The sequence below is a fragment of the Acomys russatus genome, chromosome 3, assembly GCF_903995435.1.
Source record: "Acomys russatus chromosome 3, mAcoRus1.1, whole genome shotgun sequence".
Classification (NCBI taxonomy): domain Eukaryota; kingdom Metazoa; phylum Chordata; class Mammalia; order Rodentia; family Muridae; genus Acomys; species Acomys russatus.
In genome coordinates, this window is record NC_067139.1 from 63,318,782 (window position 1) to 63,336,737 (window position 17,956).

At 50.1% G+C, this 17,956-nt stretch overlaps 1 protein-coding gene across 1 annotated transcript in view; it reads right to left on the reverse strand.

Annotated features, from left to right (window-relative positions):
* The window catches only part of Ldb3 (LIM domain binding 3), a 61,587-nt gene that overhangs the window by 10,169 nt on the left and 33,462 nt on the right, over window positions 1-17,956 (reverse strand). Inside the window, 5 exon segments of the mRNA XM_051141993.1 lie at window positions 1,101-1,221; window positions 1,744-1,924; window positions 3,454-3,946; window positions 13,111-13,256; window positions 16,593-16,778. Of these exon segments, the coding sequence (XP_050997950.1) occupies window positions 1,101-1,221; window positions 1,744-1,924; window positions 3,454-3,946; window positions 13,111-13,256; window positions 16,593-16,778 (1,127 nt within the window).

Sequence of the window (17,956 nt, forward strand, 5' to 3'; positions counted from 1 at the left end):
AGACCAGGCTGACCTCGAACTCACATCGATCTGCCTGCCTCTGCCTCCCAACAGCCTCCTTGTTTTCACCTGATTCTCTACTGCTGCTGTCAGCCTCCAAGTCTGTGTTCCCCTTACTGGGCCCTGACTCAAAATCCTTACTCAAAGAGGCAGGCTGTGAAGGAAAGAGGGTGGGACGAAAGGCCAGCTAGCCTGGACACCTGTGTCTCCTGAACTTCCTGCAGTTCCCCACAGTTTACAGTAATGTATTACACTTCGAAGTGCAGAGAGGTTGAAGGATGCCTGACAAGCACCTCAAGCAGGGTCCCAGGGTCCCACCCTCTCAGCGACCTGTAAGGCAGGTGTTTATAGTCTTGAGTTCAGCAGCTTTACACAGGCAGGATCACAAAGCCATCTCAGGGTAGGAACCAGGAACAGAATCAAGGATGAAGTCTAGAGCCAGCCCTCTTCAGACTGGACCTAGGTTTTCACGTCACCATAACTTGAAAGATTTCTCAAGAAAATAGGGAACTAGAGTGTGATTCAGATATCAGAAACATGGAAAGGGCCAGTCGTGGTGGCGCATGCCGGGCCCCTTCCAGGCCAGCCTGGGCTACACATTAAAAAAGAAAAGACGGGGCTGGAGAGATGGCTCAGCAACCACATGGTGGCTCACAACCATCTATAATGTAATCTGATACCCTCTCCTGCAGATAAAGCACTCATATGCAATAAATAAAATAAATAAATCTAAAAAAAAAAAAAAAAGAAAAGAAAAGAAACATGGAAGGGAACAAAGACCTGTGTATAAAATACATTGTAACTCTGACTCCTTTTCCCCAAAAGCTGAAACGAAATAGCAAGGGAAGTACTTTCGCTAATTTGTGATAGCCATCAAAAACAAAACCAGGAGCTTATGTGAGACCCTGGGTTTGGTTCCCAGTACCACACATGAAACAAAACACAAAAGACCCCGTTTCCCCATAACAGTGGGATGTGAGTGAACATCGGCAGCTGTTCCTTTCTTATGCCTGCCTGTCAACCCAGATGGGACATGGGTACAGGCTCTTCCAGCGTGGTGGCACGTTGCATCCTCTGTGTGTCATATCCTACATACCTACCTTTCTCACAGTATGGCTCTCCATCCTCCATGTGGAAGAGGCTGTTCCCAAAAGGCTTCTTGCAGGCTGCGCAGACAAAGCAGGTAGTATGCCACGTCTGTCGAAGAGCATGCATCACTTCCTGGAGGAGAGATTCCGAGTTCAGGACAGAAAATTTCCCAGGGGAAGGGAGCTAGGCTTGGCTTCTGTGCCAGGCCTGGCTGCTGCCCAAGTAGCCTAGGGAACAGGGCAGGAGGGCTCACAAGGCAGGTGCCGAGAAAGACAGGGAGGGTGGAAGAGGGAGGTCCTGTTTATTATGGCCACTTTGTCAAAGGGGCAGGAAGAGTCAGGACCACAGGCAGGGGTGCGGTGCGGTCAGGCTATGACATAAGGGATGGGGGGACATGTGCTTTGCTGAGCCTCAGCAGCATTTGAAGCTGAGGGGCATGTGTGAGTATCATTCCTTGCCGAAGCTAATTAGTCCCCTGGTTCAGTAGTAAGTGCCAAACTGATTCTATTCTAGGTTGAAAATGGAGTCACTTTTGTCTTTTCTCAGCAATTTGTTGATTTTCTAGTGGGACCCGAAGGTCTTAGAGGAAGAGAGGAAGTCAGTTGGAGTTGAAGATAAGACAAAGGTCAAAGGGCATGGATGCTGCCCACTTACCCCCATGATTTTGGTGTTGCACTTGGCACAGATCGGGGCAAAAAACTGCTCGTAACACCGTTCACAGTAAACATTGTTCTGCTCCTCCACAAAACATACATCTGCTAGGGAGGTCTTGCAGTAAGCACAGTTGAACTCTTCTGGGTGCCAAGAGCGGCCCATGGCTACCAGAAAAGGGCCCCTGGCATGGCAGAGAGCAACATTAAAATGAGCCGCAGAAACTAGAACTAGATATTTTAAGAACCCCAACAATGTTTATATGTCTACCTAGTAAAGCCCACTTTGAGGACTGTTCTAATGATATAACATGTAATTCTGAGAAAGCACGCAGAAAGATGTTTATTGTCGTGTCAGTTACAATAAACAGAACCGGGGCATGGTGGCTCACACCAGCACTTGGCAAGCAAAGCTCTAAGAGTTCAAGGCCAATCTGGTCTACATAGTAAGTTCCAGGCCAGCCAGGACTGCACAGTGAGATTCTGTCATAAAGGACCAATCTGACACCCAATGCCCAGAGCCTGGAAGCAATTCCTGTATCTACCACAGCGGACTGAGTGAACACACCACAGAGTTCAGTGTATCACAGGCTATTCTGAGAGCAGTAATTATGGTGGCTAACCATTGTTAAACTACTCCGTGCTAGACACTCTTCAAGAAGAACTTTATATTTCTTTATACATTTAATCCTCATAACAGTTCTTTTTTTGTTTTGTTTTGTTTTTCGAGACAAAGTTTCTCTGTATAGCCTTGGCCGTCCTGGACTTGCTTTGTAGACCAGGCTGGCCTCGAACTCACAGTGATCTGCCTGCCTCTGCCTCCCGAGTGCTGGGATTAAAGGCGTGCGCCACCACCGCCCGGCCCTCATAACAATTCTATGAAGCAGGAATTAGTATGGTGCCTGATATTCAGTAACCTAAACCAAGACATGGGCAGGCTGAGGAACTCCTTCAGGGTCACAGGGCCAGGAAGCGGCAGCAGGCACAGGCCAGAAAACTTCATGGTCTATTTTTTTCAGTTGTCTATTTTCTAGTTTTTCTCTGCTCATCTTGCTTTTGTTTTTGAGACAGGCTCTCACTTTTTCTAGCCCTGACTGGCCTGGAACAAGCTTCTAGAACAGCCTAGCTTTGAATTTACAGAGCTTTGCCTACTTCTGCCTCCCTAGTGCTGGGATCAAAGGCATGCACCACCATGCCCGGCCTCTGCTTGTTTTTAAAGACTGTGTTTTTTTGCACATGCCACATGTATACACAGACATACTGAATCCAACACGGACTGCCTGAGACTCCTGACTTCTAAGTGAAATAACTTGCTTTAGTTGCACTGAAGTGTCTCTCTATCAGAGCACTAAGAGGCATGGAACCATCTGTGGAAAGATCCAGAAACAACACTAAAGGAAAGCTGGGTCAGTTAGACCAGCACTGTCATCCAGCTTGCAATGGGCTCCATAAACCTACTGACGACAAGGCTGGAGACTCCCAGAACCCAGCCTTAGCCCAAGGGGGAGCTCCTGGCACCGGGCACCAAGCCAGGAGCTTCAGGAGCTCCACCCACTTACATCACGGAATCCTCCCAAGTCCCCAGGGTTGTAGGTGTCACACAGGTATGGAAGCTAAAGCTCCTACAGGTGAACCAGAGAGACCTGAGGCTCTGGCCTTTCGCCTACACCTGCCCTCCCATCTGCCACTCCTCCTAGACCAAAGCCCGCAGTACCTGATGACATTGTTGCAGTGCCCACAGAGGGGAGTGCGGCTGCTGGCTGGGAAGCGCTCAGCTCGCTGGAAGGTGCCCCTAGCAAGAGGAGTCACCTGTGGGCCTGTTGGGTTGTAGGCTGGAGCCCCCCGAGGCAGGGTCTGCTTGCTGACAGAGGTGGTGCTCTTTCCTGGAGCAAACTTCTGAGAGAAGCTGTCATCGGTCACCCAGGGGGGACGGCTGGCAGACTCTGCAGGGCCCCCACTGTAGGCGGCTGATGGTGTAGGGTTATAGTTTGGGGCAGGTGAAGGGGTATAGGCTGGTGCGGGGGAAGGGGAGTAGGTGGGTGCAGGTGAGGGGGTATAGGTGGGAGCAGGTGAGGGGGTATAGGTGGGAGCAGGTGAGGGGGTATAGGTGGGAGCAGGTGAGGGGGTATAGGTGGGAGCAGGCGAGGGGGTATAGGGAGTTGGACTGTAATTGGCTCCTGGAGACGGGCTGTAGGTCGATGCAGGCACTGCAAGCCAAGAGCACACAAAGAATACGTGTTAGCAGTTCATTTTCCCTCATCCCCCACCCCTCCAGAGAACCATAAAAGATGAACTTAATATTGGAACAGTATAACTTCAATTGTTAAAGGAGAGGTGTTTGTGTATGCATGCATGTGGATGGGTGTGCATATGTGCGTGCGCATGCGTGCATGTGTGTTATGGATGGAGACCAGGGACTCAAGAATGCTAAGCACTTGATCTTAACCAAAAGACCCCACAAGGAGACCATCAAGGCAGGCAAATCCGGACCCAGGGGGGCCTGCACAAACTGTTGCACCAACCAAGGACAATGCATGCAGTGAACCTAGACCCCCTGTTCAGATCTAGCCAATGGAAAGCTCGTTCTCCACAGTTGTGGGGAAGGGGGGGAGTGGGGGGGCAGCGGGGACTGCCTCTGACATGAACTCTGGCGCTCCCGATTTGATCACCTCCCCTTGGCAGGGAGACCATGTGGGCACACAGAGGAAGGGGATGCTGGTTATCCAAATGAGACCTGATAGGCTGTGGTCAGATGGTGGGGGAGAAGGACCCCTTCTGTTAGAGGTCTAGGGGATGGGAATAGGATGGAAGTGGGACAGAGGGTGAGAACGGGAAAATACAAGCAAGGGAGTAAGAATCGAGATGCAATATGAGTAAATTATATATATATATATATATGAATGCTAAGCAAATTCACTAGCATTAAGCTGCAGACCCACATGCCAGAACTTCTTGGTGAGCCAGATTTTAATTCTCAGCGAGAACCCAGATAAACAAGGGTGGCAGCAGAGCCATGGGGAGCTTGCACAGGCCCCAGAAGGGATGTAGCGATAAACATTGAAGCTGTTCAGAGTGAGGCTCAGCCAGGCCTTGCTGCCCTGCTCCTGTAGAGGCCGGGGTTGGGGGTTGGAGGGGTAGTGAGAGCTGGAGTGCCACTGGGACAGGAAGTGGGAAAGAGCCGGTCAACTCAGCGGAGGGTGCTCTCAGTGCTGCCCTGCCTGGTGATCTGACTCCCAGACCTCCCAATGGGAAAGCAGTTGCTGTATGCACAGATGTAACTAGCCCCCTCTTCAGGACAGAGCAGATGTCCAGGAAGCTGGGTTCCAGGGTTCATGTTTCAAGCTTAGCTACTGTTGCTGTCTTGAAAAACAGTTGGACTTGATTTGTGCTGGGAGGAAACTCTGTCTTGATTTGATAGGTTTCCCACCCAGGCTAGCTGCTCTCCTACGTCACCTTGGTGAAAACTGACAGCACCCATGACACCCCAGAGGTGACCATTAGGGAAAAGAACGCACTGCACTTCCACTGAAACCTCTTTCCCACCTTCACGGAGAGTGGAGAAATTCTGAGTCCAACACACAGAACAGGCATTGTAGTGCTAACACAAAGCACTCTCTGCCAGGGCTCTCATAACCCAAGGTTTTACTGTCATTCCCACACACACAACTCCCACCATAGAGACAGCTGAATAGATCTAGCTGTGTGTCCTGAGCATATGGTCCTAGTACTCCTGCCTCAAAAGAACCCAGTTTCACACTCTAGTCCTACAATTTCCTGGTTGTGTATCCTTGAGTAAGTACATTCATTCCCCTCTCTGGGCTCCCTTTAGAAGCGGTATTGGGATTATTAACATTAGGGAATTGTTTAGGATTAAGGAATGTAAGTGCTCTTACTATAGCAAAGATGGTTCTAGAAGTGTCGCCTTTGCTCTCGGTCTATTCCTCTGGGAACTTCTTACCCACTAGGGAACATATTAAGATAGTTTCCCTGTCCACATCCAAGCCAGGCCTGGGTAGATGGATTGTACTCAGGAAGCTCTGTCTAGATCACGGCCACACGCAGAACCATGGCCCTGTCTGGTTTCTTTTTCCCATCTGGTACCCTACACCATCTCCTATGGCTCCTATCTGTCTTTTATTCCCAGAGGACCGGCAAGGGGTAGTGCACCATGCATCTCCTTGCTAGAGGATGGCTAGGCCTGTGCCTATGATGACAGAATGTAAAGGTGTAAAACCTTCCACAGCCCTGCCCCAGAGCCATCTTGGGAGTGAGACTGGCTCCCAAAGGTAGATTGTCCTGCTGGACTCTTCCTCCCACTTGCAATGTGGGTGAGGTTTGTAACTGGCCATCTGAGTCACTACTCTGCATTCTTTCCTTTTACACTTGAGGGCATGAGAGAGCTCAGAGGAAGCAGCAGAGCCACAGTCTACACCCACAAACAAGTGGGGTGTGGTGACACACACCTGTAATCCCAGCACCTGGGGAAGCAGGGGCAGGGGGATCCCTGTGAGCTCAAGGCCAGCCTGGTCTTCAGAGGGAATCCTGGTTAGCCAAGGCTACACAGAGAAATCGTGTCTCAAAAAAAAAAAAAAAAAGCAATGTACCTGATACTCTGGTGTGTGTGTGTGTGTGTGTGTGAGAGAGAGAGAGAGAGAGAGAGAGAGAGAGAGAGAGAGAGAGAGAGAGAGAGAGAGAGAGACTATGAGAGAATGACAAGGACAGTAGCGTCTGGATGTCGAGGTTAGAATGTACTATCAAGCTCATCTCAAGGCCTTCTAGTCACATGGATCCAGGGCCAGAGCAGGTGTTCTATAGGATGGTAGTGGGGACGAAGGTGTGATTCTCTGAAGTCTCACTACCAGGAATTGAGCCTGTTTTCACTGGGGGGGGGGGGGGTGACAGGAACCTACAGGAGTGGCATAGCACATGTATTTTTGTAAAGTTGTAAGTCCCAAACTCAAGGTATTGTTGTCTACCTCAACAGTTCTACACTGCTTCTGACTGTCCAGAAGGTCTCAAAATGCTGGAGACAAGGGTGACTTTAGGGGCGCTGTTAGCGAAGGGGAGAGGGGAGCGGTGACCCCACAGAACTTTAAAGCAGCTTCATCCCTCTGTTGTATATTTTGGGGTCCTGTGTAAGCTATGTCTTCCTTTCTCTTTGCTTTTCATTTAATCTCTGTCTTTCTCTCCCTTCTTTGTTGTTTTAGAAACCACCGCCCTCTGCTAAAAGTGACCGTGAGCTGGATTGGTTGGTTGGTTGTTATTTTTTTGAGACAGGGTTTCTCTGTATAGCCCTGGCTATTCTTGGACTCACTTTGTAGACCAGGCTGGCCTGGAATTCACAGAGATCCATCTGTCTCTGCCTCCAGAGTGCTGAGATTAAAGGCAAGGAAGCACCATATCATCCAGTTAAGCTGTTTTTTATTTTGACACGTAGGCCAGGCTGGCCTAGAACTCCTGTGTATTTCCAGGCTAGCCTCAAAAATTCAAATCCTGTGTCTCAGCCTCTTGAGTGTCTCTGCACCCAGCTCTAAAAGGGAATATGAATGAAAGCCCTGTGATGTCCAAACCATGGCCTTAGTGCTAAGCCCCTGAAACGAAGTTAGTCTAAACCGAGATGTGCTGTGAAGTGTAAAACGTGAAGACTTAATAAAAGAACATAAATTCTTGCCGGGCGTGGTGGCGCACACCTTTAATCCCAGCACTCAGAGGCAGAGGCAGGTGGACTGCCATGAGTTCAAGGCCAGTTTGGTCTACAAAGTGAGTCCAAGACAGCCAAGGCTACACAAGAAACCCTGTCTCGAAAAACCAAACCAAACCAAACCAAACCAAACCAAAACAAAACCCCATAAATTCTCAGTAATAATTATCTTATATTGATTATATGTTAAAGCTGATTACTTATTTTAAAATTCAGTCTGTGCAGATGTTTGCCTACAAGTGTGCCTGTGTACTACTTGCACGCCTGGTACCCGGGGAAGCCAAAAGAGGGTGTTTGGTACCCTGGGACCGGAGTTATGGTTGGTTGTGGGGCCTAGTGCTCTTAACCACTGGCCACCTCTCCAGCCCCCCCATACCCTCCATTGGTTTCCTTTTGAGCCAGGTCTCTGTATGTTACCCAGCTGACCTCAAATGACCTTCCTGCCTCAGCTTCTCATGTAGCCAGCGCACACCTGAATAGTGTCAGCTCCAAGCCTCTTTTAATACCCTGAGCTGTGCCTGGAAGGATGATCTAGTGGTTAAGAACGTGTAAGGCTCTTGTAGAAGCCTGGAGTCGTGGACTGTGTAGGAACCTGCTCTCAAGTGCACATACCCACATTCATACATACATTCATACGTACATACACACATATATACACACACACATACACACACACATACATACACACATAGACATACACACTAACAATACACAGAGACACACACATACAACACACATACATACACACATACATACACACATACATACCCACATTCATACATACACACACATACATACACACACATACATACACAGATACATACACACATACATACATACACACATATATACATACACACATATATACACACACATATACATACATACACACACATACACACATACACACACACATACATACACACATACATACACACATACACACATATATACATACACACATATATACATACACACATACATACACACATATACATACATACACATATACATACATACACACACATACATATATACATACATACAATTAAGGGAGAGGCTGGAAAGATGGCTCTGGGGAGGGGAGATAGCTCAGGGGTTAACAGTACTAGCTGTTCTCCTGGAGGATCCAGGTTCAGTTCCTGGCACCAACATGGCAGTTCACAACTGTCAGTAACTCCAACTCTAGGGCAAAACACCAAAGCACATAAAATAAAATAGTTTTTTAAATGGGGGGGGGACTGGGGGGGTGACCCATGCCTTTAATCCCAGCACTTGGGAGGCAGAGGCAAGCGGATTACTGTGAGTTCGAGGCCAGCCTGGTCTACAAAGCGAGTCCAGGACAGTCAAGGCTACACAGAGAGATCCTGTCTCAAAATAAAAAAACCAAAAGAAGAAGAAGAAGAAGAAGAAGAAGAAGAAGAAGAAGAAGAAGAAGAAGAAGAAGAAGCCGCCACCCAGTGTGTGGTGGTGTACTCTTTTAAGCAGGATAATCTTTGAGTTTGAGGCCAACCTGGTCTACAGAGTAAGTTGAGGAACCCTGTCTCAAGAAAATAAAACAAAATTCTCTGAAATTTTCATATGCCGAGCTAAATAAAAATGTGTTTGAATCAATTTTACCTGCTTTCTTTTACTTTCAAGACAAAGTTTCTCTGTATTTCCCCTGGGTGTCCTGGAACTCACTCTGTAGACCCACACTGGCCTAGAATAGAACTCACAAGAAATCTGCTTGCCTCCACCTGCCTCTGCCTCCTGAATGCTGGCATTAAAAGCATGTGCCTCCACCTCCCCGCTTTCTTTTACTTTTTAAAAATGTAAAGATGTCTGCCTCTTGGATGTCTGCCCTCTTGGAAACAGAGGCTGCCAGGTGCTGCTGGCATTCACACTGTTGTTGCACAGGAGTTTGTGTAATAGTCTTCCGAGTACTTGCGTGTCAACTTGACAGACAACTTGGAGAGCTTTAGCGGCCACTCAAGGTCAGCTAGCTTGCAAGCTTCCTACCTGAAACGCACCCCACTGGGCTCCAGGTCCCTCCAAACCGCTCCGAATGCAAAAACAGGCTTCATCATGCCCCTTCCGAGTAAACGTGGCTCGTGCCCACCTTACTGCCTCCCTCTCCAACCACTCCCTCTGCAGGGCAGACATTCTCTTCCTCCCATCCGAGGCCTTCCTGAACTGTCTTCCTCTTCCAAAGCTCAACCCAAGGCCTAAAGAGTGGAAGGCTAGAAACCCGGACCGGGTGCCTACCTCCTCCCGCTGGGGCTACACGCAGCCCAGAGGAGGACTTTCTCCTTGGAGCGGTTTGCCCCGATAGATCCCCAGGGAAAGGTTGGGAAGGGATGCAGGGAGAGTGGTCCCCTCTCCTCTTAGTTCCTGCCAGCCTCGCCCCTCCGCCCTCTGAGTGCCAGAGGAGACCTGATTTCCCATCTTGGAGCCCCGGGCTGTTGCTATTTCTACGTGACGGAATTAAGCCGGTTCAAATTAGAAGGTGATATTTCATCCCTAATTGGCACGTTCAAAAGGCTCCTATCTCACTCGGCGGCCGCGGGAATGTGTTATTAAACAAGGTGATCTGAGTCACTTCGGCCGGGACTAAGCCCTCGGCGAGCGCCCGGGTCGCCGCCCGGCCCGCAGGCCGACGTGGCCATCCCCGGGCCCTCGGTGTCCTCCGCCCACTGGCCAAGCAGGCCCAGGCCCCGAGTGATTTGGGGAGCGGACGCCCAACCTAGGCGCCAGAGATAAGATCCCGAACTCCGCCCGGCCTCGGCCCGCCGGAAGCTGCGGCCGGGGATTGGCCGTGAGTGGGCTGCTCGTGCTCGGAGGCGCCCAGGTCCCCGCAGCCCAGCAGTGGAGCGGGACGCGGGCCCGCACTCCTGGCTGGCCTGGCAGCCTGCCAGCTGCCCCCGGAGCCGGTTGGCAGCCGGGCCTCCCCGGAGAAGTAAGGGTGGAGGCAGGCCTCTCCTCTGCTCCAGGCAGGAGTGAGTTAACGTCTGGCCAGCCTGGGAACCGCGTTGAGGCCCGGGCTCCTTCTTGTCTCGCCAGCGGAGGCCTCAAACTCGGGAGCAGCTGGAGGGCCCGGTCGCCCCCTGGCGGGCCTGCGGAGGACAGGCCGCGGAAGGTGCCAGAAGGGCCTGCCGCTGCTGCTTGGAAAGGTCTTCCTTGTGTGGGCACAGGGCTCACCTGTACCCGACACTACTCCAACGCCCTTCTTCCTGTGTTTCCTGTCTGCACTGGGGTGGTCATTCTATCTCCCACATAGGAGATGTGTACCAATCCCCCTCCAAAATGCGACTTCAGTCTATAGAGCTTTGACCTTTACCTTGGCCCAGAAATGACAGCGATGGCATTGGCATCGAGCTAGAGACCACTAAGTGTGCATAGACCCCTCTCTTACTCAAAAGAGAAAGCTCAGGTCTGAGAGATGAGGTAGTTTGCCTGTTCCTTACGGCAGGCTGGGTGTCCCACCCATGCTAAAACGTTTCCTGTCCACACCCAGTTCTGCTGTCTGTGGGCTTTATAAAGCAGGGGACTGATACTGTTGCCTCTGCCCCACTCAAAAAATATGTGCTTCCCCTAGCAAGTTCGCCCCCCCACCACAACCCCCGTCCCGGAAAACTTCCTAGGCTCTCACTCGTGCGGTAACAGGATATGCTTTGGAGGCTAGACTTTGTGTGTGCTAGCTAGCTGCTTGGCCAGTTCACACTTATAGACACAAGTCTCTTTCCCATAAAATAACCCTTTCCTGCCTAAACAAGTCTGTAACTTACACCCCTCATCACTTTACCATGAGTGGTGTGTGTGTTGGAAAAGTGGAGGGATGTGTGCATGGGGTGAGATCACGGGATATTTGGGAAATAACACCTTTCATTCAATTTTGCTGTGAACTGAAAACTTCTCTTTTAAAAGTCTATTAAAAACTGGGTGTGAGCCGGGTGTGGTGGCGCACGCCTTTAATCCCAGCACTCGGGAGGCAGAGGCAGGCGGATCGCTGTGAGTTCGAGGCCAGCCTGGTCTACAAAGTGAGTCCAGGATGGCCAAGGCTACACAGAGAAACCCTGTCTCGAAAAACCAAAAAAAAAAAAAAAAAAAACTGGGTGTGGTGGCGCATGTGTATAATCCCAGGACTTGGGAGGTCCAGGCAGGAAGAATAGTCAGCCTGGGCTATGGTGAGCCAGCCTGCCAACAAACAAACACGTAAGAAGTCTATTAACATTTTTATGTGTAAAGCTGAGCATAGTGACACAGGCCTTTAATCCCATCATTGGGGAGGCAGAGGTAGGAGAATCTCTTTTAGTGTGAGGAAGGCGGCCTGATCTACATATTGAATTCTAGAACAGCCAGGACTACATAGAGAGACTGTCTCAAAAGCAAAACAAATTATATGTGGGTAAAGTACTATATAGCGTGTAGTAACTTTGAGGGGAGAAAAATAGTTGTATTATAACAGTAAGTGCAAAATCATCATTGCTTTCTATAAATTCAAGATGGCAATAACCATGCAGAAGGCATAGTGTTTAAGTGGAAAGTATATGCCCACCAAAAGTCCTATTTTATCAACCTATGGAATCAACGCCAAGGTATCATCGTAAGAATACTTAAGGCTCATTCTCTGTGTGTGCATAGCTGCCAGAGTACAGAATGCAAGCTCACCGACTCTCCCTGTTACTGTGTGATGTGTTGTCCACCCGCTCGCCTGTCTGCCTACCTGGTGTGTGTGTGTGTGTGTGTGTGTGTGTGTGTGTGTGTGTGCGAGTACATGTGTGATGCTAGGGATTAAACCCAGGGGCTTTACACACGCTGGGCACACACTCTACCACCAAGTTAATACCTCTAGCTCTTTCAACATCTTTGTTGAATGTCACCTCATGGCAAGCTCAAGTCAGGCACCTATAAAGGAGAAAATTTGCCACAGCTCTGCCTTCCTAAAGTTCAGGGTCGGAACCCAACAAAGAGAGACATTTACTAGCCTTGGGGCTTGGATGTCAAGGGCCATCCTATAGCACAGCCAGAGGTACCTGAGACCTTTCTCTAACCTGGGAAAATAACAGCTAGAGAGCATTTGGGTTCCTGGAGCAATGGCTGATGGGAAAGTGGGCCATTCACTAGCCTGAGAACTACCTTGGGCTCGGAGGAAGAACTCCAGCTTTGCCTAGAAAATTAGGAAACCAGAACTACAACCAGTGAGTTCTGCCTTGGGTCCACTCAGAGCGGACTCCATATTGTTATGTCATATGTGTCCTAGCTATCCTCTGCCACCTGAGGAAGCCACACACTAGACTGGTTAAGCAACTTGCTCAAAAGGACAAAATGACACACAGTAAGCTGGCCTAAAGCCTGGGGCATTTTTGTTATAGTTTCTTGTCCTCCAGTTTAAGGCCAACACAGATTCTTAGAGAAACAGCTTTTTACTGCTAACCCCCTGCCCTCACGCCCAGCCCTCCTTTCTCCTAACTTGTTCTGGAAACATCCAGCTGTGACTATCCCTTTCCTAAAAGCTACATGGCTCCATCCCTGCCTGGTACAGCCCACCTGTCTTCTAGGGTCAAACACAGGCTCCATTGGATTCGGCCCTACAAACGAGGGGAAGGAGAGTTAAGCCTCCTTCACTTCTGGGGTCTTGGGCTGAAGCTGATGACCCTTGAGCCCTTGCCCCTCCCCCCTGGCTCTCACCTGGCTGGTAGACAGAAGGCCGGATGCTGGCAGTGGTTACAGCCCGAGGCTTGGGTGCCGGGGCAGCTGGACCTTCACTGTAGTTGGTATGGGCAGAGGGTGGTGGCGAGGTGGCTGCTGCAGGGCTGTAGGCAGAGGACTGTGGCCTGGAACCAAAGCAGAAGAGTTACAACAGGAACAGTCCACTGGCCTCTGGTATCTAAAGCCATTGCTGGTTTGCTGCCTGATCTCTAGACAGGCCTAGGACAGAAATGCCCATTGGATTGGTTCCAGAGTCTATGAGGAAGCGGAAGGATCTTAGGGGGGGAAGAGGCTACTCCCTGTGGCTAGAGCTGCCATTTTGGGGAAGAGGGAGGGAAGGTAGCGGCCAGACAAAAGAATGCATGGACAGCCCTTAATCCACAGAAGGGGGTATAGCAGTAGGGCTGGGGGCCAAGGCCCAGGGAGGAGAGAAAAAGGAGACAGACATGGTCACAGCTACTCCAAAGTTTTCTGGGATCTTTCTGGCCACCTGGTCTCTTCATCTTATTCCCTTATGTTGCTGCTGGAGGAAGCAAGTACTGTCATGCTTTTTGAGCAAAAATAATGTTCTGACGTTCATGGGGAAGAAGCCAGGAGGCCCCAGCAGCTCCCAGCAAACCCGTTCTCCTTAGACAATTGCCATTGCTTCCCTTTAGTGGCTCAGCTGTCAAGATCCTAGAGCAAGCAGCATCTTCCCACTTGTGGCTCAGGGACAGTGGGTAGCAAAGAGATACACAAAAGTGTCCCAGTTCTTTGCCCTCAGGAAATGCTGAACTCGGCCTCTCTCTTGGGGAGAAGATGAGGGCTCGAGAAATTTCCAGGGTCTAGCAGCTTATTTAGTCTTGACTGCTGCAGTGTTTTCCAATCTCTCTTGTTTGTTAACCCTTTTTCTTCATCTCAAACTAATGGATATCTCTTTCTTTCTACATGTTATATATCCTAAGGGGGACTCTTGACCACACCCAGTACATAGGTAGTTGTTGGGGTGCTAGAGAAATGAACTCATAGAAATATACCCCAGTCTTTGGCATCCTGTTTTTGTTGTTGCTGTTGTTTTGTTTTGTTTTGCTTTGCTTTCTCTGTGTAGCCTTGGCTGTCCTGGACTCGCTTTTGCAGACCAGGCTGGTCTTGAACTCACAGCAATCTGCCTGCCTCTGCCTCCCGAGTGCTGGCATTAAAGGTGTGCACCACTACACCTGGCTTGGCATTCTGTTCTTTTTTTTTTTTTTTTTTCTACCTATTCCTTATGGGCTCATTGGAGCTCCTAGGCCAAGTTGTAGGATGAAGGATTGCCTTCTTGTCTGGCTCTCTGGAAGGGATGGCCTGAGATAACAGCCTGTCACCAGTAATCTGAGTGGACCCAGGGGAGCCTGAATACTGTCCCAGTCAAGACAAAGGTTAACTATCCTTCAAAGGCAGCATCTGATCTGGGGGCTCGCATCCTCTCCTTCATGTCACACTAGTAGTTAAGGTGTCCCCTGCCCTTTGTGCTAAGGCCAGAGGAGTAAGCACATCGGTGGAGAGGAAGACACGGTACACAGTGGTGCCCAGCTTCCATTGTAGCTAGATGAGGCACAGGTCAGTGGGTCAGGGCCAGACTTGCCCACTACTGGGGGATGCTTTGCCAGCATCCTGGGTTGGCATGGGGGACAGGATGCAGAGCTGAAGACATCCGGGGAAGGGCCAAGGTGCATGCTCAATGAGCAACTCTGGCTCCAGCTGCTTCTGAGGCTGTGTATAGAGAAGGGAGGTGTCTGTGTTCAGAGGGCACCTTTTGACCCCCTGTACTGCAGCCCAGTGTCCTGCAGAACCGTCCTCAGCTCTCTTGGCAAGGTAACGGAAAGGAAGAATTCACTCTCATGAGGGTATCCTGAGACCATCAACAGTGAGTGGGCAGGCCAGACATGGAAGCCTGGAGCTTGGAGCTTGAGTTTGCCATCCAGTGACAGGCAGGGTTTCAGCACCCAACACCTCCCTTTCCCTTCACAAATTGGAAGGCGTCCCCCCTTCTCCACAGCAGGAACATTTCTCACCTTTCACCAGAGTTCCAGCTCTGTGAAGGAAGTAAGACCCTAATGACCAGAGGCTCTGGCACAGGAAGGGGGGGGGGGGCAGTGTGCCTGAACCTTTCCTATGAAAATCAGACAGAACCACTCTGGAAGCCAGGACCAGGCTAACGACCAGTGACGGAGTTGGGCTGGAGGAAGGCTGGGCTTGGCACCACACGGCATGCTGGGAAGCTGCCTCAGGCCATAACATGACCCTATACACCCTGACCCAAAGAGAGGCATGTTTTCCCTGGGGGCTGGGAAATCTGGGCCCTGGCTGGAAACAACAACTGAAGGTTCCTGGAAGCCTGGAAAGACCAACTGGCCACTCTGGAGTGACTCTCCCAGCCCCGACCCCCTTCGTCCTCCCTGCATGCTCCCTTCCTTTGGCCTCTGTTTTGGTGGGTACCCAGGAAGACAGACTGAGACACAGGAAGTCAAAGTACTTGTTTTAACTGTTTTGTGTGTGCTAGCTGTTTTGTGTGCAAGGTTTTCCAATGATGACCTCAACATACATACATGTTCTTCTTTAGACACGCTAACTAATGAGGAAGCAGAGGCTCAGAGGGGCAGTCACCTTCTGAAGGTTCAGACAGTAAAGCTCTGCACTGAGGGACAGAATTCAGTCCCATTACACTAGGGACCTCTGAAGGTAGAATGTTTCCACATCAAGAGAAGAAAGGGCCCGGTGGAGGTGGCACTCACCTTTAGACCCCATAGAGGCAGAGGCACTCAGACCTCTGTGAGTTCGAAGCCAGCCTAGTCTACAAAGTGAGTTCCAGGACAGCCAGGGCTACACAGAGAAACCAGAGGGAGGGAGGCAGGGAGGGAGGGAGGGAGAGAGAGAGAGAGAGAGAGAGAGAGAGAGAGAGAGAGAGAGAGAGAGAGGGAGAGAAGTATGGGGTGGAGGGCTAGTGGCCTAGTCAATAGCTAAGCTATCTGACTAGCTCAATGTTCCCACCTCCAAGAAGCCTTCCTTGATTTCCTCCAGCCCATGGCAATAATTAGGATCTTCCTTACCTGAATAATGTATTTATTTCCCATTCCTTATAAGAATAAAGACTATGTTACAGTGTTCCTTGTAATGTGTGTGATGTGTACGTATGATGCGTTACCCATGTTCACTCTTATATAAACATGTGTGTGTGGTTTTTATCTATAACTAGAGGTGTTACCCTGGGTGGGTGGGGCAGGGCAACAACAAAACTCTCTCATTAATCATGGTTGGTGCACCCTACAAAATGTATCCCAACTTCCCCTTCACACTCTGCACCAAGCAGTACCAACCTTGGTTCCCTTGGAAAACTGCAGGGCCCTAACTGCTTGGATCTAGCTGTCCACAAATAGACTCCGGGTGGGTCCTTTCTTGCTCCCTTTTCCCAATGTTAGGTCTGGCATCAGTGGGCCAGTTACCTCGGATTCTCCACAGGGCTTGAGGCAGGGCCTGCAGCAGAGGCAGTGGCAACATGGGCAGCAGCAGTTGTGGCCAGGGTTGGCGAGGCCGCAATGGGAGAGGCAGCAGCAGGCGGCTGGGCAGAAGCAGGCAGCAGCGGGGAAGTGGCCTGGCTGGTGCACACTGGAGCATGCTCAATAGGGGTGCTGATGAGGTGGGATCAAAAAGACAACAGGTCATGTGGGCCCCAGGTCTGGTGAGGCCCTTTACATGGTGTGGGGTGGGAGGAGGTGGGTGGAAAGCGCTATCTGTTCTGCATACAGAGCAAGATCCAGGTGTGTGTGTGTGTGTGTGTGTGTGTGTGTATGTGTGTATAGTGGCGGGGAGGGACACGTCCTCCAGGTGCTGGGAAAGAGCTCCTCTAGGCTCCCAGGAGTGTATGATCAGACTTAAGACAGAAGCCTGGCAACATAATCTTACACGGATGTTTACCCCTCAGATTTTCTGTACTTCCTGGTTTTTATTTCTCAGCAAACTGCAATGCAGTGGAAATGCGCATTTAGTTATCAACCAGGCAGGTCCTCTCCTGTCTTGTTTACCTTGTCCTTTCCCCTTGTACATTCAGTCAGGGCATACATTACCTCTAGGAAGGTATGCTCTAGCCAAAAAACAAAACAAAACAAAACAAACAAACATGCAAAATCCAAAACTGAGTGTGAAAGTCCTAGGCCATGAGAACATGGGGTTAGCCCAGGGCACTGACAGTACATCTCACTGAAGACAGACAGAAGCTACCATGGAAAGCAGACCAAGGCTACCTGGATCAAAAAGGGGGTAATGTGGTCGAGGATGGTTCAGGGAGTCAGAAATCTGTGCCTCTTTTCATGGCATACTCTGGAGAGTGGCAGGACTTATGCGGAGGGGACCCTACTGAGCTTAAAGATCCTCATGTCCCCAGGTAGCCCAGGTGTGCTACACATTCAAAAGTGACATGAACATGGTTCTAAGCACCTGCAGACCTGAAGGGTCTTTCTACCCGAAGCAGAGAGGCAGCTGCTGGGCCAGTGTGGAGCAGTGTGATCAGGTAGGATGGACATACTCAGTACCAGCACACGCCAGTACAGGTAGACCAGATGTCCACATGCCTCCACTTGAATGCCTGGGTATTCTGTAAGCCAAGATTGTCCCCAGATCTTCTCTAAGAAGACTGAGCAGCCAGAGTTTGGAGTAATGGGATTAGTTCTGCTCTCTATGACTGGGACTGGGAATAAAAGTTCAGTCGTGGGGCCGGCGAGATGCCTCAGTCAGCAAAGTATTTGCTGCTTAAGCAGGAGGTCTTGAACTCAGATCCCTAGCATCCACATAAGAAGCATAAAAAGTCAGG